At 44.4% G+C, this 25106-nt stretch overlaps 1 protein-coding gene across 1 annotated transcript in view; it reads left to right on the top strand.

Moving 5' to 3' along the window:
• The first annotated feature begins 2994 nt into the window (after nucleotides 1-2994).
• LOC120937056 (pleckstrin homology domain interacting protein) overlaps nucleotides 2995-25106 on the top strand; it is a 194934-nt gene continuing 172822 nt past the window's right edge. The window contains exons 1-4 of the mRNA XM_040349995.1: nucleotides 2995-3223; nucleotides 3317-3375; nucleotides 3488-3517; nucleotides 4023-4082. Of these exons, the coding sequence (XP_040205929.1) occupies nucleotides 3193-3223; nucleotides 3317-3375; nucleotides 3488-3517; nucleotides 4023-4082 (180 nt within the window). The 5' untranslated portion in view covers nucleotides 2995-3192. The remainder of the gene's footprint in view (nucleotides 3224-3316; nucleotides 3376-3487; nucleotides 3518-4022; nucleotides 4083-25106) is intronic.

Here is a 25106-nt window from a genome sequence, read left to right as displayed (position 1 = left end):
TGGTGAGATGCACTGATGAGGTGATGCACTGGTGAGATGCACTGGTGGGCACTGATGAGGTGATGCACTGGTGGGCACTGATGAGGTGATGCGCTGGTGGGCACTGATGAGGTGATGCGCTGGTGAGATGCACTGGTGGGCACTGATGAGGTGATGCGCTGGTGAGATGCACTGATGAGGTGATGCACTGGTGAGATGCACTGATGAGGTGATGCACTGGTGGGCACTGATGAGGTGATGCACTGGTGGGCACTGATGGGATGCACTGGTGCATTGGTGGGCACTGATGAGGTGGCACTGGTGGGCACTGATAGACACCAATGAGGTGGCCCTGATGGACACTGATAGGCTGCACTGGTGGGCACTGATGGGCTGCACTGATGTGGCACTGACAGGCTGCACTCCACCCTAAACAATTATCTCCTCTCCACCCTAGGTTTTTGGAGATGAGGGGAAAAAAAAGAATAAAAAAAAAAATATCGGCCTAAAATATTGGCCGCAAAAATCGGCAACACATATCGGCCATCGGCCGCCCCAATTTCCAAATATCGGCATCGGCCAGAGAAAAACCCATATCGGTCTACCTCTAATTAAGAGTCCAAGTTTCAGCTATCTCCGCATTCACAGGGATTTCCTGGGCTACTCACACTCTTGTCAGACAATTTTTCAGAGGAGCTATCCGACTGAGGCCTCTAAGAAAACCAAGATTCTCCAAATGGGATCTTCCTCTGGTTTTGGACTTTTTCTCAAACATTCAAAATTCAGACCAGCAGTCAATCAAAGCTCTTTCTCTCAAGGTGATCTTTCTTGTAGCCATGACTTCAGCTAAAAGGGTTTCAGAAATTGGCTCGTTGGGGTGTAAGGAACCTTTCCTTACGTTCTTCCCGGATCGTGTGGTCTTGATCCCTATGCTAGGTCACAAACCTAAAGTTACATCGGTCTTCCATGAGAACCAGGAGATCGTCCTTCCCATCTTTCGTTCTTCTGAGGACTCTGATATTCATTCTTTGGATGTTGGCAATGTATTAAAACAGTATCTGGAAGCTACAGCATCTTTTCGGCAATCCGATCACCTATTTGTCTCCTTTCACGGGAAGAACAAGGGAATGCGTGCTTCCTCTAGAACCATTGCAGCATGGATTGTACAGGCCATCCAAGGGGCTTATAAAGCGAAAGGTTTGGCTCCCCCAGAAGCGGTAACCGCCCATTCTACTCGGAGCGTGGCCACGTTGTGGGCGATTGCCCGGCACGTTTCTCCGGAAGTGATCTGCCGAGCGGCCTCTTGGTCATCACTGAATACGTTTATGACGCACTATTGCGTAGAACCGGCTTCTTTATCGTCGGTTAATTTTGGTTTACATGTTTTATCTGTTGACAATGTCAATTAAAACTTTTCCTTTAGGCTGGGTTCACACTACTACACTACTTTCATCCTACTTTGCTCTGCTACATTGGTCCTACATTTATCCTACATTGGTCCTACATCCATCCTACTTTCATGAACAGGATACTACCTTGGTCCGACTTCAATGATATTCAATGGGCCTGAAGTAGGATCAATGTAGGACCAAAAGTAGTACAGGGAGCATTTTCAAAATCGGACCGACTTGTGTAGGACGCTACAAGACGCTCTCATAGGGAAACATTGAACACAGAGCAAAGTAGGATGAAAGTAGTGTAGTAGTGTGAACCCAGCCTAAACCAGCAATTTGCCCACCCGGGTGTGTATGGCTAGTTATTTCCCACACGTAGGCTGCCATGGAGTCTGTCAGGAAAAAGGAAAATTTATATGAAATACTTACCGTAATTTTCCTTTCCTGATGGACTGCATGGCAGCAGGAGTTCCCTCCCCTTTGCTGGAGTAGGCTATATTACGGAACACAGTCTATTGGGAGAAGCAAAGCTTTATGGGAGTAAGGTCCTATGAGGTATGAGAGGCGGGATTAACCCACACGTAGACTGCCATGGAGTCCATCAGGAAAGGAAAATTACGGTAAGTATTTCATATAAATTTTCCTTTGTTCGTAATGGAGTAAGCACATTCATCACGCTGTAACAGACAGATAAACGCGAATCGTCTTTTACTAACACTAAATCAGCTAAAGCAGCCCAAAGGGTGGCGTCATCCCAATGGAACTTCCCCTTTATAGTACCGTCGTACGTGTTGTACGTCACCGCGCTTTGCTAGAGCATTTTTTTTCACGATCGTGTGTAGGCAAGGCCGTTTTAATGATCGGTTGAAAAAAACATCGTTTTTTCTAGAGCCTGAAAAACTTCATTTTTAAGAACCCGAAAAACGATCGTATCAAATTGATGCGATTTGACATGTCAAATCGCATGCCAAAACGGCTTCTATTGCCCACAATGGAACCGTCCGAATTGGTGCGACACCACATCGATTCCCAAAAGTTGTTTCTGTACTACTTTTGCCGATTTCAGGTGCAATTTCAATAGACATCTGTGCAGGAAAATGCATAGATGTCTCTGAAATTGTTGGACTGACAGGCGGGAATAAAATCGTGCGAGTTCAGCTAAACTTCAGGGCTCAAAGGGGCCTTATTGTTCAAAATTCGGTCATTACATGATGGCAATATTGTTTCCTCTCCTGACTATTTGCTTGTTTTTCTAAAACGCGTTCAAACAATTTTTTTCGACTGGTGTATGGCTAACGTTACTGTCAGCTCCGCGTTCTACTTACACTGTAAAAAGTCATTCAGAAACGTCACTTTGGAGTTATAGGAGTGGAATTAGGCCATTTCCTCACCGTTTCTTTACATGGCAGACAACAAAAACACAAAGCATTCCTCTGAGGAGAATTTTTGTGAGGAAATAACAGAAAAACTCGGTGCTTTCCAGTCATAACCAAGTACTGCGGCGCTGGCGGCCCAGCAGAGCTCCCAAGCAGGGACTTTTTTTTATGATCTTCTTCAACGCTGGGCGGAGGGATACCAGAACGAGTGAGTGGCCGTTCTTTCGCTCTCACACAGCTTGTTGTTTCCTCCTCCTCCTCCCTCCGCCTGGTTTTGCATGGTGGAGAGCGGAGGCTTCTCTTTCTCCTTCCTGCTTCAGACCCTGACAGCTCCAGGGGCAGGGCCCGGGAACCGCTCCGGCGGCAGTGTAGACTAGAAAAGAAGGGGGAGGAGGAGAGTGAGGGGATAGTAGGTATATAGGTAGGCAGCCAGGCGCCCCATCATGTCCTCCTCAAGCAACGAGCTGAAATCCGGTACGGGCAGCCTCCCCCATCCCCCAATAAACAATGTGTATGTATGTGTGTGGCGAACGGTGCCCTCACCCTCTGTCTTTCTGTGTCTTGCAGAGCTCTTTTACCTCGTTGCCAGATTTCTGGAAGATGGACCGTGCCAGGAGGCAGCTCAGGTATACAGGAAAGGGGAGGAAGGAGGCTCTCCTGGAAGGGGGGGGGGGTCCCCGATATGTCAGGGGGTGTTGGGGAGATGTTTTGGTGACCCTTATGTTTTTGTTTCTGCAGGTCTTGATCAGAGAAGTGGAGAAGAAGGAGGTGAGGAAGGGGTATGGAGGCTGCTGGGGGAGGGGGGATCCCTGGAGATGGGGGGTGGAGATGGATCCGGGCACCCCCCTCTTATGTTATCCCTGCACCCCTATTCTAAGGTTCCCATCGAGCTAATCCCCCTAAACACAAGGAGAGAAGGGATGCCAAGGCTGATCATGCCGCTCCTCCCCCTCCCAGCCAGAGATCTGGAGGGGGCGTGCGAACCATTTCTTCAGTTTTGGGGGGCTGCCGTGCCCCCCTACCTTGATCTTGTAGCCCCCCATCATCAGAAGAGCTTCTGTACCCCACAGATGGCACCATACAAAGCCATCCAAAAGGGCCGATCGGGGGCCTCTCTGTATGCTGGGTGCGGGCAGAGCTGTCATCCTACAAATGATGATTGGAAACATTCAGTGGGCTTTAATGAGATCCGACCAGGAGGTGTGCGGCTACTTACCGTCCCCCCTTCCTCCTCCTCATCATCATCATCACGAGGCTCCCTTTTCTTTTACAGCTGCTGCCCAAGAGGGTGGACTGGACGGGCAAGGAGCACCCCCGGACCTACCAGAATTTGGTGAGTCAGCCCAGCAAAAGTTTTTTATTACCTTTATATTTTCACAGTCGCAGCGAATTGAATTTCCCGCATTTTCTGCTACTTGCCACTGTGGTGTAGTGTAGTGTATGCTAGGGGAATGGACCTGGCAGGGGGGCACCCACTGGGGGCACACTGGGGGAGATTGAATTGGGGGGACACTGATGGGAGGAAATCGGGGGAAATGATGAGGTTTGGAGGTGCTGGAAATAAAAGAGACGTCATGGATGTTGTGCTGAGAGGAGGGGGAGGGGACTAGCAGCCCTGGAAGCAGAAATGGAGGAAGGAGGGGGAGGGAGCCAGCCTGGGATTCATGCAATGAGCTGATCATACACTAGCAGGCTCTCTATGCCCCAGGCACTGCACTGCAAACATGCCACACACCTAGGCAAAACATCACCAGGAGCAGAGCCACTGCCCTCTCATCTGATGGACACACTTATGTCACAAGACATTTCTTTTATTCAACACTGATTGCTTTTACATAGCAGAGCTGCTCCTTCCTAAGCAGATTCCAAAAGATCTGAAGTGCTTACAAATATCAGTCTTGTAGTGGACATACACACTTCACTTTTTATTATCCGATTGATGTGTGATCAAATTGATTTAAACAGTTGTGATCTCGATTGGATTTGGTCAGGGTGGAACCTGATCGATTTTGTTGTGCATCAGTCAAAAGCATCTGGAGCCGGTCATTTAATTTTGATTATTTTTTCACTGATCAGATTTTGTAATTGTATGGTGGAAACAGGGTGGATAATTTATGATTATATCTTCCAACTATTAATTGAATTGCACTTCCCAGTGTGCAGCATATCACCTGATTGTCAACTAGCAAACAGTTATTCCTGTTGGGGAGGGATCGATTGGAAAATGTGTCATTTAATGAAACCTGTATGGTCACCATTGGTAGTCAGTGTTTAAAAATATCTGTCAAAAAAGAAAAAGACCCCCTTTAGAAATATCAGCAATAAGTCTGTCCATATGCTGTACAATCAGCTTTACACATTGAGGACAAATTGGACAACTACATAGTTAATGATGGATCTGAAGCAGAATGTACAGTCATATTGTGTATTCAATGGCCACTCTAAAGCCTGGTACACACCCAGTTTTTTTCCGCTCAACCCAGCAGGTTGAACAAAAAAACTGACAACTCTGATTTGGAGCCGCTGTACTAACAATCCAATGTTAGTACACCAATCTGTCCCACTGAGCTACTGTGTTCTGATCGGGAGCTGGGCGGCAGCTAGTTTTCTAGTATGCTCATCTGAAAGAATCTGGCTTAACGGCCGGCTTCTGTCGGACAGAGTGGCATACACATATTGAACCGTCCGATGTCGCCTGACATTTGGCCAGTGTGTACTAGGCTTTAGTAATCTTTCCAATCGTTTGTGTACTTTTCTTGTGGCTTATCTGGTCATGCTTCATAAGCTGGCCACATATTATACAGTGTTGTTATTCAATTTAGTTTTAGATTTTTTAGATTCAACTATGTAGTATAAGGGCCTGCCTGATTGCATACAAATTGAAAGTGTTTAGGCTTGACCTCATATGGTTTTGGTAAATCTAAAGGAAAGTTGTATAAGAAATGTTATAATGTATGGCCAGCCTAACCTTCAACTGTGTAGTACAAGGGCCGGCATGATTACATATAAATTGAAAGCTTTTTGGGTTTGACCTCATATTTTTTTGGTAAATCTAAGGGAAAATTGTAGAATGTATTGTCAGCCTTGGTGTTTAAATCTATTCTACTCTATCCCAATACCTGGGTACACACATTTTTTTTTCTTCTGTTAAACCTAACAGGCTGAATTAAAAAATAAAAATAAATCGCTGTACTAACTCTCCAGCTGTGCCTTTTTGTTCTGACAGGGAGAGTTGCAAGCACTGATCAGATGCTGGTTTTCCAGCATGTACCTTCAACAAAAGCTGGTCCAGCTTCTGACGAAAGGACAGCTGTACACATACATGGTCTGTATATTAGCAGGTAAGGATGAGCTCCGGCGTGTTCGCAAACCCCATGTGCAGAGCCCGCCGGAAAGTTGGCACTGCGCTAATAACAGCCAGTGAGACATTTTTCCAATGCGTGGCTGCAGAGATAGGGAAATGTCTCACTGCCTGTGATTAGCGCAGTGCTGAGTTCTGGCGGCTCTGCACGTGGGGTTTGTGAACACGCCAGAGCTCATCCTTATCAGCAGGCTCCTACTGAACTGGCCGATATTCTGACTGACCGTGTGTTGTACCCGGCTTTAGGGTTCATTACTTGACAGTTATTTATATGCTCTACTTGTCACAGGGAATACTTCTTCTTGTTTTATGCCCTATGGATTTTTTTTGTGATGCAAGTGTTATCAGTGTTTGACCTTTCTAATACAAATATTGTAGTGTTAGAGCAGATTTTCCTAGACTTTTAACATGTGGGCACCTTGAAATGGTTTTCTGGTTTCAGGATACCCATGCTAATAATTGCTATATCTACAGCTCACTGTACATTACTATGATGATCGGTGGCAAGAATGTTCCTTACATTTGTGGTCAGTAAGAATCCACCTAGCTAAAAAAGATCATTTAGCGTCAGTAGTTATGAGGAGGTAGATAATGCTCACAGTTTTTAAGATTCCCCCGCAACCTCAGGAGGAACCCAGGCTGAGTGTTGTACCTTGTTAGCCATTGATTAATGCAGAAACTATAGTATAGGTGATGGCCTGTATTTGCTAACTTAGCTTATTAAGATGTAAGCTTTAGGATAACTTATATCCCTTTTAATAACTTAAAGTTTAAAGTCAAAACCTTTTTTCTTTTATTTTTTTTTTAATTCCCTGTTTTGGATAGAGTGGCGATGTATTATAACCCGTGTCAGTTTTTATTGCTGTCTGTGCCCCCATTAGGGAGATTCACCCTCTCTAATAGTTTACTATTATTGAAAGTAAAAGGAAATCCCAAATTGGGTTGTCCCCAGAAAATATTCCAATGGGGACACTAGTTCTGGTGACCTGGGGGTCTCCAAGGGATTGCCTTAATTTTGCAGGGATATCCTCTCACTTCCTGTTTAACTATGGGACAAGAAGTGAAGGCAAATCTCCCAAATGGGACAAAGATGGTAAAAATAAACCTTTTACAAGGGTTATAATCCTCCCTTACTCTATCCAAAATGGGGGGGGGGGGGGTGTAGTAATCACCTATAGTTCTACTTTGTTAGCCAACGCATCACCTGATATCTAAACTTTCATGCCATGCAAATATTGAAAAATGCAAGTGGTGCTGCTTTGCTCAGGGTTGTAGTTGCGAGTTAATGACATCTTTGACATTATAACATTATCAAAACAACTGGTTTTCTGGACTTTTTATGCTTTGAGTCAGCTTCTGCAGTGAAATTGTATTTATTTTTTTAAGCATGATCGGTCCGTTTTGTAATTATTAGTGTGGTTTCTAACAGTGTATGTTTGTTGTTGGAAGCTACATTTATTCCAAAATCTGATGTTAAAAGAAGTACTTTTGGAATGACATTCATCGAATGTACACTTTTTTCAACGAATGTTCCTTCAAAAAAATCTACTGGTCTATAGCAAGCTTATGTTTTGTTCCTTGAGTCAATTTTATTTCCAAAGCATAGTACTAGCCTATAATTTTAAGTGATGTAGTAAAGCTTAATTTTCTAAAGTCATCCTCCAGGATGGTCCCATGAGAGGCCCCTCCTGCTTCAGGAAACGCAAGCCTAGAGAGGTTTAAGGCCCCATGTACACTGCTGCTGCTAAACGTTCAGAGGCAGCTGGACACTTTTTTTTTTTTTTCAACTGCCCCTGAACTCATTTAGGCCCCTTTCACACTGAGGCGCGGGCAGAAGCGCCTCTATTTACCATTGTGTTTGCGGAGGTTTACGGCCGCTAGCGGGGTGCTTTTAACCCCCGCTAGTGGCCGGAAAAGGGTTAAAACCACCGCTAAGTGCTACTGCAGTGGCGCTTTGCCGGTGGTATAGCAGTGGTGCCCATTCATTTCAATTGGCAGGAGCGGTATACACACTGCTCCTTCACCGCTCCAAAGGTGCTATTAGCAGAACTTTTTTAGCGTCCTGCCAGCGCACTGCTCCAGTGTGAAAGCCCTCCAGTGTGAGGAAAGGCTCTTTCAGGGCACTTTGCAGGTGCTATTTGTAGCGTTCTAGCGCCTGCAAAGTGCCTCAGTGTGAAAGGGGTCTTAATGTTATCTCATGTGTACATGTACACAGGTTAGTTTACTGTCGTTTTTAGGCAGTTGCGTTTATAAGCCTTTCTTTGAAGTCAAAAAAATTGGTTTAAACGCCGAAGTTTCAGATACTAAACGCGTTTCGTTTTAAGTGTTTTTCGCCATTTAAAATAACAATTTTGAAACGCTTCTAAACGCAAACGCGGCAAAACAAAGTTTTAAATGTGGGTTACTATCTGTCAAGTTAAATCGTCCAGGAGAGGTTGTAAAAAAAAAAGTCCCGTGTACATGAAGACTAAAAGTCCACCCTCCCCACGGCTGCCCCTGAGTTCTTGTGTTTCCTGCAATACCTCTCGCTCTACTCTGACATTCCTCAGGAGAGATGGGGGGTGGAGGTGTAGGATGTGGTTGAGGTTTTACCCCCCCCCTTTTTTTTAATGCGGAAATAGAATTTGATCCCCTGCTGTTTTTGTACATTTGCCAACTAACAAATAAATTAACAATCTAGAATTTTAATGGTAGGTTTATTTTAACAGTAAGACAGAATCACAAAAAAAAATGCATTTCAAAAATTTTAATTATTTGCATTTTAATTAGTGAAATAACTATTTGGCCCCTTTACAAGACATGACTTAGTACTTGGTGGCAAAACCCTTCTTGGCAATCACAGAGGTCAGACATTTCTTGTAGTTGGCCACCAGGTTTGCACACATCTCAGGAGGGATTTTGTCCCACTCCTCTTTGCATATCCTCTCCAAGTCATTAAGGTTTCGAGGCTGATGTTTGGTAACTCAAACCTTCAGCTCCCTCCACATATTTTCTATGGGATTAAGGTCTGGAGACTGGCTATGCCACTTCAGGACCTTAATGTGCTTCTTCTTGAGCCACTCCTTTTGTTGCCTTGGCCGTGTGTTTTGGGTCATTGTCATGCTGGAATACCCATCCACAACCCATTTTCAATGCCCTGACTGAGGGAAGGAGGGCCTCGCCCAAGATTTGATGGTACATGGCCCCATCCATTGTCCCTTTTTGAGGTGAAGTTGTCCTGTCCCCTTAGCAGAAAAACACCCCCAAAGCACAATGTTTTTACCTCCATGTTTAACAGTGGGGATGGTGTTCTTGGTCATAGGCAGCATTCCGCCTCCTCCAAACACGGCGAGTTGAGGCCAAAGAGCTTGAGTTTGGTCTCATCTGACCCCATCACTTTCTCCCAGTTCTCCTCTGAATCATTCAGATGTTCATTAGCAAACTTCAGATGGACCTGAACATGTGCTTTTTTGAGCAGGGAGACCTTACAGGCACTGCAGGATTTCACTCCTTCACGGCATAGTGTGTCACCAATTGTTTTCTTGGCAAATATGGTCCCAGATGCCGTGAGATCATTGACCAGATTCCCCCATGTAGTTCTGGGCTGATTCCTCACCGTTCTCACCACATGCAGTTTCAATGATCATGAGATACTCCCCCCCCCCCCCCCCTCCTTTGCAACCAAGGCCTGACCTCAGTTCTAAATTGATCAAGGTTAATCGGCCATTGGGGGTAACAATTTTAAAAATGTTAGCAGTATGCTCTCCAATTATACCATTTTACCTCATTGACTGCTAAACACAAAGCCGCCATGTTCATAGGTGTTGCTGTGTCTGTTCATGACAGTGGTTCTGGTTTGCAGAGAGAATCACTAAAAATGCGTCCTTTGACATTTTGGAATAGACCAATTATCTTTGGGTAATTGTTTGGATTTTTATTTCTGTTCCTAATATGTATGCGTCAAAATTCAGTTCTGTAGGCATCAATGAGGTCTTGCACACAGGTGGGAACAAAGTAGAATTTGTACATATGTGCAGATTTTATGCATAAGGCCGTTGGCAGACCTGTATGCATCTGAACACTGTGAGCATCTAAATGCGAATACTTTAGGTGCTTATTTTATGCAGGATCTTCTGATAGCTTTGCCAGCAAGAGCACACACATGCCCATTTCAATAAAGCCTAATGGTCACATCACTTCTTATACTTGAATATTTAGTATATGATGCTAACTCAGCAAGCAAGTATGTTTGGAAACTTTCTCATATTGTAATCTTTCTTTACCTGGCAAAAGGTTCACCTTTTTGACTTTTGTTTCTAGGACTTCACTTTTGTAGAAAGTATCTCTTGCAGGTTCTGTTTCTTGAAATGTAATGAAAACTGTTTGCTTGGCCTGGCAGGGTTTCTCAACTGGGGGTTCCTCCGGAGGTTGCTATAGGGGTTCCCTGAGCAATTTTCTGTAAGGGGGTAATTTTTCCAACTGATCATCACACTAATGTATCATGAGTTGTAGATAGTCATTTTTAGCAGGGGTTCCATGAGAAAATGACAGACCCCTTTCACACGGAAAGTGCTTTCAGGTGTTTTAGCGCTAAAAATGGCACCTTTTAAAGTGCCTGAAAGGCGCCCCTCAAGCCTCCCCAGTGTGAAACCTGAGTGCTTTCACACTGGAGCAGTGCAGTTGCAGGATAGAAAAGTCCTGCAAGCTGCATATTTGGGGCGATGCGGGAGCGGTGTATACATCGCCCCTGCCATTGAAATCAATGGGCACTGCTGCAAAAGTGCTAAGGCAGCGACGCTTTTCGGGCAATTTTAACCCCTTCTTAAAAGCATCCCAATCGCACAGCTAAAACTAGCGGCGCTTTACTGCTTACGTTCGGGTGGTCTGGGTGTGAAAGTAGCCTTATTTCAAGGGTTCCTGTGTTCAAAGGGTTTAAAGGCTGATCGAATGTCTCATTTGGTTTCAATGGTGTTTATTAAAGAATTTTCAAGTATACAAGATCATACTTTACATTCACAAAATGTGTTTAACAATATGACAGTGATCCCGCAGGAGCAGCATACTGCGGCCCAAGTGGCAAAAACAGACATAAGGCACAACCTCAGAGCAGGCCCAGCAATAAACAAACTTGAGCAGTTCGAATTAGTGTCCTCTGGGGTCAGATATCACCCGGGACAAGCGCCGCCCCTGCAGGGGCCCCCCGACGCTAGGGGCCCCTCCCCCCCCCCACCCAGATGAGTAGGGGAGAGGAACAAATCCCCCAGGCCGAGCAGGCCCAGAGCCCGTCACAGCAAACCATTCTAACATTACCCACTAGTTTAGTAGGTAGGAAAAAGATTAGATGGACAGGCAAGAAACAAAGGAAAATCAAGAAGAAGATAATAGAGTACCTGAGAGAAAGGGGGAGGGGGGGTTCTCGGTCCTGCACCCGTAAGGCTGACTAGGAATATACTAAGGTGTGAGCCTGTTAAGGTCATTAGTAAGGTACGAAATCAATGGGTCCCACACTTTATTGAATAATTCCATCTTGTCTTGCTACAACGCTGACAACCGTTCATTTAGCATCAACCAGGTAAGTTTACGCTTGAATTGGTCAAATGGGAGGGCTGCGGTCTTCCAATTCCTAGCTATTGTTATCCTTGCGGCAATAAATATGAAGGAGATTAGTTGTCTAGTGGGTTTTGAAATATCAGCCACTCTGCTCCCCAGTAACGCTTGTTGTTCAGCTTTCCGCAGATTGACCTGCGTGAGCGAGTAAAAGTTATAGATCCTAATCCAGAACCGTTTAACCTTTGTGCACGTCCACCAAATATGATGGGCAGTGCCTCTCTGGCCACATCCCCTAAAACACTGGGGGGATGCACCCGACACAAAGGTAGCCAGCCTAGTAGGCACCATATACCACCGGAAGAGGACTTTATAATTTGCCTCTATTATGGAGGTGTTGATGAGAGATCGAGATGCTGTTGTGGCAATTGAGTGCCATTCTGCTAGGTCCAGGTCAATCTGCAGGTCCGTTTCCCATTGGGTCATATAAGCCAGCTTTCTCGAGTCTCCCATCAGCAGCATGTAAACCGAGGATATATGGCCTTTCATCTTATCATACTGCTTACACAACTGTTCCATAGGTGTGAGCGATTGTAAGTCACTCTTTCGGGGCAAGGTCTGTACATAGTGCGCAATCTGAGTATATCTATAACTTTCTCTAGGAGGCATAGCGTATTTATCCTTCATTACCTGTGCTGTAAACATTCCCTTACAGTCATATAAGTCGGCTATACGCAGCAGACCCTTATTGGTCCACCACTCGAATGCATGGGGAACAAGGCCCGGGGCAAATGTTCTATTCTCCAACAGTGGAGCCATGGGGTGATTTTAAGTGTTGGGTGCGGGAAACCCTATCCCATAAGTCCATCGAGAAGGGCACAATATCAGTGGCCTCTCTCTAGGCGTAAGCCATAGTATGTGTGAAATAGGCCTGGGGCGACAGGAGTATGCCTCCATGGCCATCCAGATAGCTGGGGCCTTCTGTGAGTGGAATCTGGCAAGTTGTGTAGCATAAAAATATTTCTGCAGGTCGGATAGACCTAGTCCGCCTCTACATTTAGGTGTATACAAAGTGCTTTTATTAACCCTGGGTCTCTTGTTCCCCCACATATATCCAGGCAGTGTCCTTTGGAAATGTTTAAGATCAGAGTGGGTCAATGTTACCGGTAGTGTACGAAACAGGTATAATAGCCTAGGTAGTATATTCATTTTAACAGAGTGGAGTCTGCCGAACCACGATGGAGGGTGTATCTGCCACTTAGCCATGTCTTCAGTCAACCGTCTAAAAAGAGCTGGGTAATTGGCCTTGTATAATGTCCCATAAGATGAGGTCACGTTGATTCCTAAATAAGATAGAGCTACCGGCTCCCAACCAAAACTGAACGACTGTTCCAGCGCTGTCCGAGTACGTTCGGGCAGCGATAGATTCAGTGCTCTGGACTTGTTATGGTTAATTTTCAATCCTGAAATCTCTGAGAACGGTCGTAAGATATTAAAGAGGTTGGGCAGGGAAGTAATTGGCGCAGACAATGTCATCAGCAGGTCATCAGCAACGAATGTCTCATTTGAATGTGCAAAGAAATCTGAGCATTAATGGTGCGTTTTTTTTTTTGTTTTTTTTTAACAAATTTGCGCGTCTGTTTTTTTTCTGGATTTTTGTGTTGTCATCTCGGCTGGAAATGTTTTCAAAATGCATCTGAAACATGTAAATGCCATAAGGTGTTTGTGGCACTTTTGCAGTGGATTTACATTGGCATTAATGGAAGCTTTTGGGCAGCGGTAATGCCTAGCAAATAACACACGTCAAGTAAATTTTGATGTCACAATGTGCCACGATGCCAATGCAACCATGTGTACAACACTGGGTACAACGATGCACCACATTTTGGCAGGTGTTCATGGAGCTTTAAAAACTGTGATAAATACTGAATTTGAAGAACTTTAGATCCATGTCTGTAAAATGAATGGGGAGGTAGGATGTCAGATCCTGAACAGTAAAAATATACCTGCCAGTGGAATCTGCAGATACCATTGCTTGTTTTATTACCCAGGGCAACAGTGGAAGTGCACTGGGGCACTGATATTATCCGGCTGTTCAGAGAAAGTGAAGTCTGACAGCATCCACAATTGTTCAGGTCATGTGATCTAACTTCTCTTTCAGTTAGCCTGACCCAAAGCTGGAGCTCCATGTAACTTTGTTTCCATCTGACAGATACTATTTTCTTTCTTCCTTAAAGGTTTTAAAGGCTGTGTATTTGTTCTGTCGGGAAAAACTGGTTTATCTTCTGAAGTACAAAGCTACTGAGACTTTTTAATGTGAGCGTGTCTGTGTTGTGTTGTGTGTGTCTGTGTTGTGTGTGTGTGTGTGTTTTATTTATTTATTTATTCTTCCATGCACATGATTGGGTATTCACCCTATTTACTAGCATTCATTTTCCAAAGTGAGCCTTTAACCACTTTCCTACCGTAGGATGTCATATGACGTCCTGGACTTCAGGGGGGATATCTGAATGATGCCTGCAGCTATAGGCATCATTCAGATATCCTTTTCAGGCGGTAAATCTGCGTACCATAAGAATGATCATAGCGGTGGTTCCACAGATTGATTGTTCTTATAGGCGGCGGCAGGGAATGCCCCCCCCCCTCCTGCCACCATCCGGTGCTTCTCCGGGCTCTCCCGTGCCATGGGAGGCCCGGAGAACGAATCTGCTGCCGCCGGATGAGGAGGATAGAGATTTCCAGCATCTCTCCATAAAGAGGACCTGTCACACACTATTCCAAGGGATGTTTACATCCCTTGTAATAAGAATAAAAGTGATCAAAAAATTAAGTAAAATGAGAACGCCCCTGTCTCCAGTTGCTCGCGCTCAGAAGCGAACAGGCATGTAAGTTCAACCCACATATGTAAACGCTGTTCAAATCACACGTGAGGTATCGACACGTGCATTAAAGCGAGCGCAATAATTCTAGCACTAGACCTCCTCTGTAACTTTAAACTGGTAACCTGTAAAGAAAAGAAAATCGTCACCTTTGGAGATTTTGAAATACCAAAGTTTGGCGCCATTCCATGAGTGTGTGCAATTTTAATGCGTGACAAGTTGGGTATATATTTACTCGGCGTAACATCTTTTACATTCTACAAAAAAATTGGGCTACCGTATTTATCGGCATATAACGCACACTTTTTTCCTCTGAAAAAAGTGGGTAAATAGTGCCTGCGTGTTATACGCCGATATCATGTTTTACCAATAGGGGGCGGGGATCGGGCGGTCCGCCCCCCATGGCCCTGGAACAGCGCTCCCTGCATAGTCTAAAGTTGAGAAAAAAAAGTCACTTGCCAGCCCCTTCTACACCGCTCCTCCTGTGTCGGTGTCATTGTAAAACGAAGCTTGTAATTATCTTTATAGCTCCGTTTTTTCTGGCTGCTCTCCTCCTGAGTGTAGCTTTGATTGGAGGAGGAGAGCGGTCACATGACCATCTTTGTAACATCAGAGGAGAGCAGTCATGTGACCAGGTCAGTGAAAACGGAGCTATTGAGGTATATGGAAGCTTTGTTTTGCAATGGGAGTGACACACGAGGAGCAGTGTGGAAGGGGATGACAGTCATTTTATTTTATTTTTTTTTTATTTTTTTACTTAACTGTAGAGAATGCTGTCAGCACTGTCCCAGGAGATTGGGGGTCTTCTGGGAGTGCAGGAGGGATGTATAATGGATGGGAGCTGTATACTGGGGAGGGGGCTGTATAATAAATGTGGGGGGGGGTGTACTGGATTGGGGGGGGGACGTATAAGAAATGGGGGGGGGGCTGTGTACTGGGGAGGTGGGCTGTGTACTGTAAAGAGGGCTGTGAAAACATTTTTTTCTTAAAGCGGATGTGCCACTAAAACAATATATTAAAAGCTAGCAGCTACAAATACTGCAGCTGCTGACTTTTAATATAAGGACACTTACCTGTCCTGGAGTCCAGCGGTGATCGCAGCAGAGGATGAGCCGATCGCTCGTCACCCTGCTGCTCCCCCCTCCATCCACGGTGAGGGAACCAGGAAGTGAAGCGCTGCGGCTTCACTGCCCGGTTCCCTACGGCGCATGCGCGAGTCGCGCTGCGCCCGCCGATTGGCTCACACGCTGTGTGCTGGGAGCCGAGTGTTCCCAGCACACAACGGGCGACAGACGGGATGTGACGGAATGCCCGTCTTTCGCCCGTAGCGTGTGGCCGGAAGTGGGTGCAAATACCTGTCTTTAGACAGGTGTCTGCACCCCCCTCCCCCCTGAAAGGTGTCAAATGTGACACCGGAGGGGGGGAGGGTTCCGATCAGCGGGACTCCACTTTAGGGTGGAGGACCGCTTTAAACTCCCCTCTTGGGGGGTGTGTGTGTTATACGCAGATAAATACGGTAACTTTACTGTTTTGTTGTTTTTTTTTTAATTCATGAAACCGTTTTTTTTTTTTTTCAAGAAAAAGGCGTTTGAAAAACGATTGCGCAAATACCGTGTGAGATAAAGTTGCAATGACCGCCACTTTATTCCCTAGAGTGTCTGCTAAAAAAATATCTAATTTTTGGGGGTTCTAACTTCAGTAATTTTCTAGCTATAAAATTATGATTTTTACATGGAGAGAAGTGCCAGAATAGGCCCGGTATGGAAGTGGTTAATTAACCTTGTTAATATCAGTTTAGTAAATAATGACCTTGACTTTATTAACAAAATATTTTAGCAATTGAACCCTGATGGATTGTGAGATGCAGCTCGTGCTATAAAGGGGATGGGTTACAAGCTCTGTCTGGTTTTGCTGCTGTCCAGCATTCCAGTAGGAAGTTTTCGCTCCCCTCACTTTTTGTTACAAGGGTTCCGCCAGACACCAGTGCAGGAAAACGTGTAGAGGGGACACGGGCAACTGTAAAAAGCTGACTGGAGTGCAAGCCTTGCCTGTCCTTGCTTCGCTATTGGGAAAAATGTTTATTTCTGTCTGTATTGCCATTGGACATTCCCTAACTTAGTATAGCCGTAAAACCTGATAGTTTTTAATAATTTACCTCTTGATTCAAAACCTAAAATAATAAAACAAGTTGGTGAAACACGAATACTGCACATCACTTCACATCTGTGGAAAGAAACTTCCAAACTGCATTCAGAATACAAAAGCAAATGGCAGGTGCATTTTCACTTGGATTTGTATTACTGAATATTGAGTTGTTTGAGGAACTATTTAGCTCTGCAGGGAGCCAGCTGAAAACTAGTGTAATGTGATAGAACTGACCAACCATTCCACCTTTTATTCTTTTCTGGAAATGTTTAACATGCATACCACACATCTTGGCTGTACCCAGCAGCCTCTGGGTGGTATTACACATTTCTTGTAGTAAATGGGCTGTCCGGACTTTCATGGCTGCTTCAAAGGATTAAATGGGATCACATGCAAAGTTTTTTATTTTTTTATTTCTGGCGAGTGAAGTAAGATAATTACTGTTATGCAGTTGCATATTTAGTATCATGGGATGGACTTGGTAAAAAGTTGCAACATGACTGTTGTCTAAACGTCTGTGGAAAAATAAGCTTATATTTAGAACAGTATTATCATTAGTCCTTTTTCCCCCCGACAGCCTGTAGCTCGTGTGTGTGTGTGTGTGTGTGTGTGTGTGTGTGTGTGTGTGTGTGTGTGTATATATATATATATATATATATATATATATATATATATATATATATATATATATATACCTGATTAAAGCTAAAGTTGATGGCACTACATTGGCTACAGTTGAGTGAAATAAGTCATTTTTATTTGTATCACAAAGGTGTAGGCATCACACCTAAAAAAAAAAAAAAGAAAAAGGAAAAAAAAAAAAAAAAATGTAGACGGATAGTGTTTTGCTGTTTGTATGCTTTGCATAGCCAGTGAGATGAGCTGTCAAATAACAGATGGTCACTGAAGCAATTCAGTGCTTTTATTTTGTTGATGTGGTTCAACTGGCTGTCCACGGTTTGACCATATCTGAAGACTAGGAATGCAGAGGTGAATCTAGTAATAAACTTCTTCCATACAAGACTGCAGTGTTGACAAGGGTTTTTCTGCAGCGAAGCAGTCCTGTTGCCAGAATACATTAGCTCAGTAGGGGGATTCCCCCCATCCACCTTGATGTGCATATGGAATAAATAACCACTTGATGTCCACGTTAAAGACTGCTACAGTGGGGGCATAAATTGCCAGGAGGGTGTACATGGCCGTCCTCCCGCGCCCGTCGCACTCTGTGATCATGCTAACAGCGTGAGGAGAAAAATCAAGTCGATTACCGGCACATGGAAAAGGGACATCGGCTACTTGCATCGTGCCACCTACCAGTGGTCATCAGTACTGCTAAGCAGTGCCTCATCGGTGCCACCTATCGGTACAGGCTCATCTTTTATGATTTTTTTGAAAAAAAAAAAATTTTTTGTTTAGCAAATAATAAATAAAGTGGTGATTAAATACCACCAAAGGAAAGCTCTATTTGTGTGAAGAAAATAACAATTTGAAAAAAAAAAATGAAAATTGGCCTAGGAAGGAAGGGGGCATTAGTCCCCAGTAAGCAAGTGGTTAATGTGTGGGTGTTTTTTTTTTTTTTTTTTTTTTAAGCTGGGCTCGCACACACTATTTTCTACTGCGCTGACATAAAAAAAAAAAAAAAATGGATGAAATATAAATAAATATATATGACTAAACGGCAAGTAGCAATCGTAAACAAACTCGTATAGTGTACCAACGTGATCCCTAAAGCATATATTGTGATGTGATCACATATATAAAAAATATATATATATATATATATATATATATATATATATATATATATATATATATATATATATATATATATCTCTATATATATATATCCCTTTTCCTGCAAACTCAGAAGCGCCAATGCGCTGAAAATCAAATAATGTGTATAAATATAAATAAATAAATGAGTACAAAAAACTATAACCGATCTATATAAGAAATAGTCCAGTGTAATCGTGCATTAAAATGCAAAGTCCTCAAAGTGTGTTTCCAATATGTGCAGAAATTTGTGCCTTGCTGCAAAAATTTGTGACTTTTCCACCTTAAATGTAAGTGTCACCACCACCTCCTATTTTGCTATGCTCTCACCAGATCCGAATGGGTAAACGGCATGTAAACATATGGTGTACGGTTTCCACTGTGATCACATCACAATATATGCTTTAGGGATCACGTTGGTACACTATATGAGTTTGTTTATGATTGCTACGTGCAGTTTAGTCATATATATTTATATTTCATCCATTTTTTTTTTTTTTTGTCAGCGCAGTAGTACAATTGTACGAACACCCATATAAAATTTTACACAACTGCACCACCTGGTGGAGTATATCACAACTGCAGCAGACCAAACACTTTAACTATAGCAGCACAAAATATTTATTTTTCGTTTTTGCCCCGGTACAACAACCCACAACATAATCGCACACACTATTGCGTTGCAATGCCCGTGTTATCCCAGTGTGCATCAATTTGTCCAGAAAACATTCTGTTTTGTGATTGGACATTGAAGGGAACTGCAATGGTTAACTGTTAAAGGGTCACTAAAGGAATATTTTTTTTAGCTAAATAGCTTCCTTTACCTTACCGCAGTCCTGGTTTCATGTCCTCATTGCTCGTTTTTGCTTTGATGTTGCTGTAATTCCTCTCTGTTCTGGACACTTCCTGGTTGTCTGTTTCCTGATCACCACAGTACTGGGAGATTTCTCACTGTGGTGACTAATCAAGGAGGTGTGATTACTGTGTTTCAGCACCAATCCAGTTCCGTTTTACAAAGCATCACTGCCCTCTATTGGCTCTTTGTCTCTGTACATCAGAGAACCAGTGAACAACGGCAAAAACAAAACTAAACTGCAGGTACATTATATGATTGTTTTTTATCTATTTTTAATTATTTTTAAAAGGAATCAGTTAACTATTATGTCTCTATACCCTGTAAACAGTCATTTCAGCAAAAAAAAAAAAAAAAATTTCATTTAGTGACCCTTTAAGTTTAGGGGTGAGAGAATCGAGAGTAATACCGAGAATGGTCCTGCGCTGTCTTTTTTTTTTTTTTTTTAACTTGCTGTGATCACACTATTGCCATTTTAAGATGCAAGATGGGGTTAATAATCCTGCACTGCATCTGATTATGCCAAGGGGCTGCCCAAATACTGAATTACCAGGGAGGAGAGCACAGGCATAAGGCCTTTTCAATTTGCTCAAAATACTGACCCATAACAAATGTGCCTATAGCGTTAATTTGAGCTGCTCGTTGAGTTTGAAGTGCGTTTAACACTAAAACCATTCCCAGGAAGCACATTTTTATTTTTTGTGAAGTTGGGAGCAAGATCTAACGTGCTGCAATTTCACTGCAAACTAGTGCTGGCATGTTCATGGTGCATTACTGTAGACTTGAATTGAATGAGCGGAGATGCTTCAACTTCCAAACTCCATGTGACGCTTCAATTTTGAAACGATACTTGCGCTACTTGTTTTGATAATGTGAACAGCCTTGTATGCTGTCTATATTCTCAATTGCATAGGAGTTTGTGGAATGTTAATGCACTCCAAACTCCTTTCAGCCCTGGCTCACACTGGGCTCTTGGAGTGAAGCCGTGCAAGTTCAGCTGAACTCGCACATCTTCACTCCCGCTGGCAGTCCCGATTTCGGCCGTGATTTAAGAGACATCTGTGCAGGTTTCTGCACAGATGTCAATGTAAATCGCGGCCCGAAATCGCAAAAAGTAGTACAGGAACTACTTTTTGAAATTGGTGCAGCGCCGCAGATGCGGCGTCGCACCGATTAGGCCGGTGTCATTGAAATCGCATCTCAAATCGAAGAAAATCGTACCCAGTGTGAACCTGGGCTCAATGCCAGTGTGAACAGGGCCTAACAAATGTTTTTTAGCCTGTTCATCTACCCCATAGTAAACAAGCATTTAACTTTTGCAGTGAGGGGGCACTGCAAGTGTACGTTTTTGAATTTTATTCTTGGGGTTCAGTTTTAAAGTGTATATCAAGGAATCCTAATGAAATGCAAATTTTCCCATGTTTTGTCCCTTTACCCTCCCAGATACAAGGAAAATACCTGTTGACGTGCCAGAAATGTGCTTGACTCTTTAAGAAGTCACCCAAGAATTAAGTCACTATTTAAAATGTGCTGGGTTACAATGGCTTAAAGGGTTTGTAAAGGAATTTTTTTTTTTTTTTTTTTTTTAATCTTAATAGCTTCCTTTTACCTTAATGCAGTGCTATTTTCATGACCTCATTGTTCGTTTTTGCTCTCAAGTTGCTGTAATTCTTCTCTGATCTCCACACTTCCTGGTTGTCTGTTTCCTGATGACCACAGTACTGGGAGCTTTCCATCTGTGGTCACTAATCAAGGAGGTGTGATTACTGTGTGTCTAAAACCCCACAGCACCAGTCAGTTTAGTTTTCCAAACCATCACTGCCCTGTATTGGCTCTGTGGCTCTGTACATCACAGAAGCAGGAAACAACATGCAAACACGAAACTAGAAACTGCAGGTACATTATATGATTGATTTTTATCTATTTTTAATAATTTTTAAAAGTAATCCGTTAACCATTATGTCTCTATACCCTGTAAACTAGGGTTGTCCCGATACCGATACTAGTATCGGTATCGGGACCGATTCCGAGTATTTGCGGGAGTACTCGTACTCCCACAAATACCCCCGATACCGAAATAGAATACTTCCCCCGCCGTCGATGCCGACGCATCCCTGCTTGGTTAATACGGGCGGGGAACATTACAGCTTTAATTTAAATAGCTGTAGTGTTTCCCGCCGTGCCGCGTATAGACACTCCCCCTTGCTCGGGTGAACTGTCCAATCCCGAGCAAGGGGGAGTGTCTATACGCAGCACGTCGCGAAAGACTACAGCTATTCAAATGAAAGCTGTAATATTCCCCGCCCGTATTAACCAAGCGGCGGGACGGCGCGGCAGCATGTACGGTAAGGGGGACATGGCTGCATATATGGGGGGGGACATGGCTGCATATGGGGGGGGGGGGCATGGCTGCATATGGGGGGGACATGGCTGGATATGGGGGGGACATGGCTGGATATGTGGGGGGGACATGGCTGCATTTGTGGGGGGACATGGCTGCATTTGTGGGGGGACATGGCTGCATTTGGGGACACTTTTAAAAAAAAAGTATCGGTATTCGGTATCGGCGAGTACTTGAAAAAAAGTATCGGTACTTGTACTCAGTCCTAAAAAAGTGGTATCGGGACAACCCTACTGTAAACAGTCATTTCAGCAAAAACATTTTTTTTCCTTTACAACTCCTTTAAGACCAACACTTTTGTATGCCCTTTCTAGCATTTATCTTTTAGAATTTACATGTTTACTGAACTAGTGCTATACTTTAAGCATTCCAATGCTGGACTTTCAGATCCCTGATCCGGCAGCTACAAAGTCAAGTGCAGTTGGTCTGCCCACCTCTCACCTCTCCTTGTCAAGTCATGGAAGGCTTTGTATTATGTGAACCCATCTACAAAATGCCAAGCCTTCTGTGAAAAGACAGGAGAGCAGTGAGGAGGAGCAGGCAGTCGCACAGTGGCTGCATCTCTCCTATCCGTATAACAATAGTTGTACGCCTCGTCTTCAGCTAAGCTGACATACACAATGTTGGACTTGACCAATTGGAAGCGAGCCTATTTCTTTATCGTACATCACGGGACACAGAGCGGCATTCATTACTATATGGGTTATATGGAGTACCTTCAGGTGTAGACACTGGCAATCTCAAACAGGAAATGCCCCTCCCTATATAACCCCCTCCCATAGGAGGAGTACCTCAGTTTTTACGCCAGTGTCTTAGGTGTTAGTCATGGTTTAGCTTGCCTCCGCATCCTTGGGATTAGGTGAGCTACCGGTTCTGTCCAAAAAAGCCTCAGCGCTAAAGTGGTCAGTAACCGGACCCCAAACCCTTGGGGTATAGCCCATAATGCTTTTCTTTTTAGAGAGCTGGACCCTGGGCCCAGAACTTAGAAACCTTTGGGTACCTAAAGTTTTCTGTTGCCAGGGTGCTATATGGGCCCAGGACAGTGGATCCTTCATAGGAACCCAGGGCCTGAAGGTCTAGACATCCCCACGGAGATGGGGGAAGATTGGGCCTCTTGCTTGGCAAAGTCCTGCGGCATGGAGCAGGTAAGTGAGGGGAAAACTTGCGGAACTTGGTTCTTAGCAGGTTTTTTTCTGGGGGGTCACAGGGGACATGCCTAAAGTTATGCACTGCATCTGGCAAACTAGTCACATATCATAAAGATAGGATGGCTCTATATGTATTATTCCCCATAAGATGTGACCTCCCTTGTAGTGTTGGAAAAGCATTGAGTGGGGCCTGTGTTATATAAAAATATATGTGTGTGTCAGAGAGCTTTGCTTACCTGCAGGCCTCCAGGCGATGCTCCATTCAGTCTTCCTCCTCAGAGCCTGCAAGCAGGCAAAACGCTGACCTCCTCATGGTTCCAGGCTGCAGGCTGCAGTTTGCTGGAACAGAGAGGTCCCTTCCTCCCAAAATCCCCTCCCCCTGTCGGGAGGGGCATTTCCTGTTTGAGGTTGCTGGGGGGGAAGGGCGGGTCAGTGGCTTAAAGGAAGGGGCGGCCCTTCCTTGTTTGTTCCATCAATACTTTGGAACTGAGGAGAAAGACCAGAGCGGCAGCACGGGGCGCCGAGGACACACAGTGGCCAGAAAGGATATTGCAGTCTTCAGAGGACTGTTTTGTCAAGCCTAGAAATAGGCTGTTTCTTTTCCATCTCATAGTTTTTCTTTGCAATACTACTCAGGGGGACAGAATGTTTTTTCTTTCCTGGATTTGAAACAAAAACGAAAAAAAAAAAAAAAAAAAAAAGTCATCTAGGGGAGAGGAAGCATTTTTTTATCCCCCAAACAGGTGTTTGGACAATTAACTTTTATAGTTCCAAATACCAATAGGTAGCAGGTGTACCTCGGTATTGTACCATGGTATGCCGCTGTTTTCCCTACAGGGAGCCTTGGGGCCATCGGGATCTGGGGCTGGAGCTGACGCGGGTCAGTCCAACCCTAAGATGGTCACGGAGGAGGTATTACTCACCTCTTTAAAAGAGATGCAGAAAAGCATGGGAAAAATGATATCCGCAGCTATGCGGGGCAGTAAGCGGAATAGATCTCCGTCGCCCGAGCGCGGACCCTCAGAAGAGGAGGTCCTTTCCTCAGGGGAATTGGACGACCTCTTGGACACGGACCAAGTAGGTTCAGGGATCGAAGACCCGGATACAGAGGAGTCTGGGGCAGTCTCCCTGAGGGAGAGCTGGTGGATTCAAGGATTGTCGGACTTGGTCCATAGGACATTCAACTTGCCAGTACCAGATCTCCAGGTATCGACGGTTTCAGCTTTGGGCTCACTGAGGGCGCCTCAAAGCAATGCTGTGTTTCCGATCCATCCTCTATTAGAGGGAATTTTGTTCCAAGATTGGAACAAGCCAGATAAGATCTTCTTACCACCTAAAAGGTTCTCTGTCCTATATCCTATGGAAGAAAATTTTTCCAAAAGATGGGCTACTCCTGCAGTGGACGCAGCCATCTCATGTGTTAACAGATCGTTAACATGCCCTGTAGAAAACATACAGGTGTTCAAGGATCCAGTTGATAAGCGCTTGGAAGCACTACTTAAGAACTCCTTCACTACTGCAGGGGCAGTAGTACAGCCAGCTGTGGCTGCGATTGGGGTCGCTCAAGCATTATCGGATCAATTTAAGCAGATGCTTAAACTTATTCCGGCCCAGCAGGCAGAAAAATTTTCGGATGTCCCTAAGGCCATATGTTTTACGGTAGACGCAATCAAGGATTCTATCCAGCAAGCGTCACGTTTATCGTTATCCCTTATCCATATGAGAAGACTCTTATGGTTAAAAAGCTGGGAGGCTGAGCCCCCATGCAAGAAGCTCCTGGTAGGGTTCCCCTTCCATGGAGGACGACTCTTCGGAGAAGACCTAGATAAATACATTCAGACCATTTCAAACGGCAAGAGTACTCTCTTGCCAACTAAGAAGAAGGTTCAGGGACCTGCGTTTTAAACGACAGTATTCCCCTGGGCAGGGGCCCTCTAATGCCAAGCAGTATCGACGGCCTCCTGCAAAAGCAAACTTCGGCTTCAACAGCAGATCACAAGGACAGGCTGTTAGAGGCAAAAGGCAGTGGTTTCGCAAACCAGCAAAACCAGCCCCCAAGCCAACCTTATGAAGGGGCGCCCCCACCCACGAAGGTGGGGGGAAGGCTGCGACTCTTTTCAGAGATTTGGGAAGCCAGCATTCCCGACGAGTGGGTACGGTCTTCCGTGGCCACAGGCTACAAATTAGATTTCCTAAGGTTTCCTCCTCCTCATTTCCAGAAGTTGAGGATTCCAAACGATCCGGAAAAGGGAGCCGCATTAAGATCGGCAT

This window comes from Rana temporaria, chromosome 4 (assembly GCF_905171775.1).
Source record: "Rana temporaria chromosome 4, aRanTem1.1, whole genome shotgun sequence".
NCBI classification, from domain to species: Eukaryota; Metazoa; Chordata; class Amphibia; order Anura; family Ranidae; genus Rana; species Rana temporaria.
This window is presented reverse-complemented; position numbering and strand designations above follow the sequence as displayed.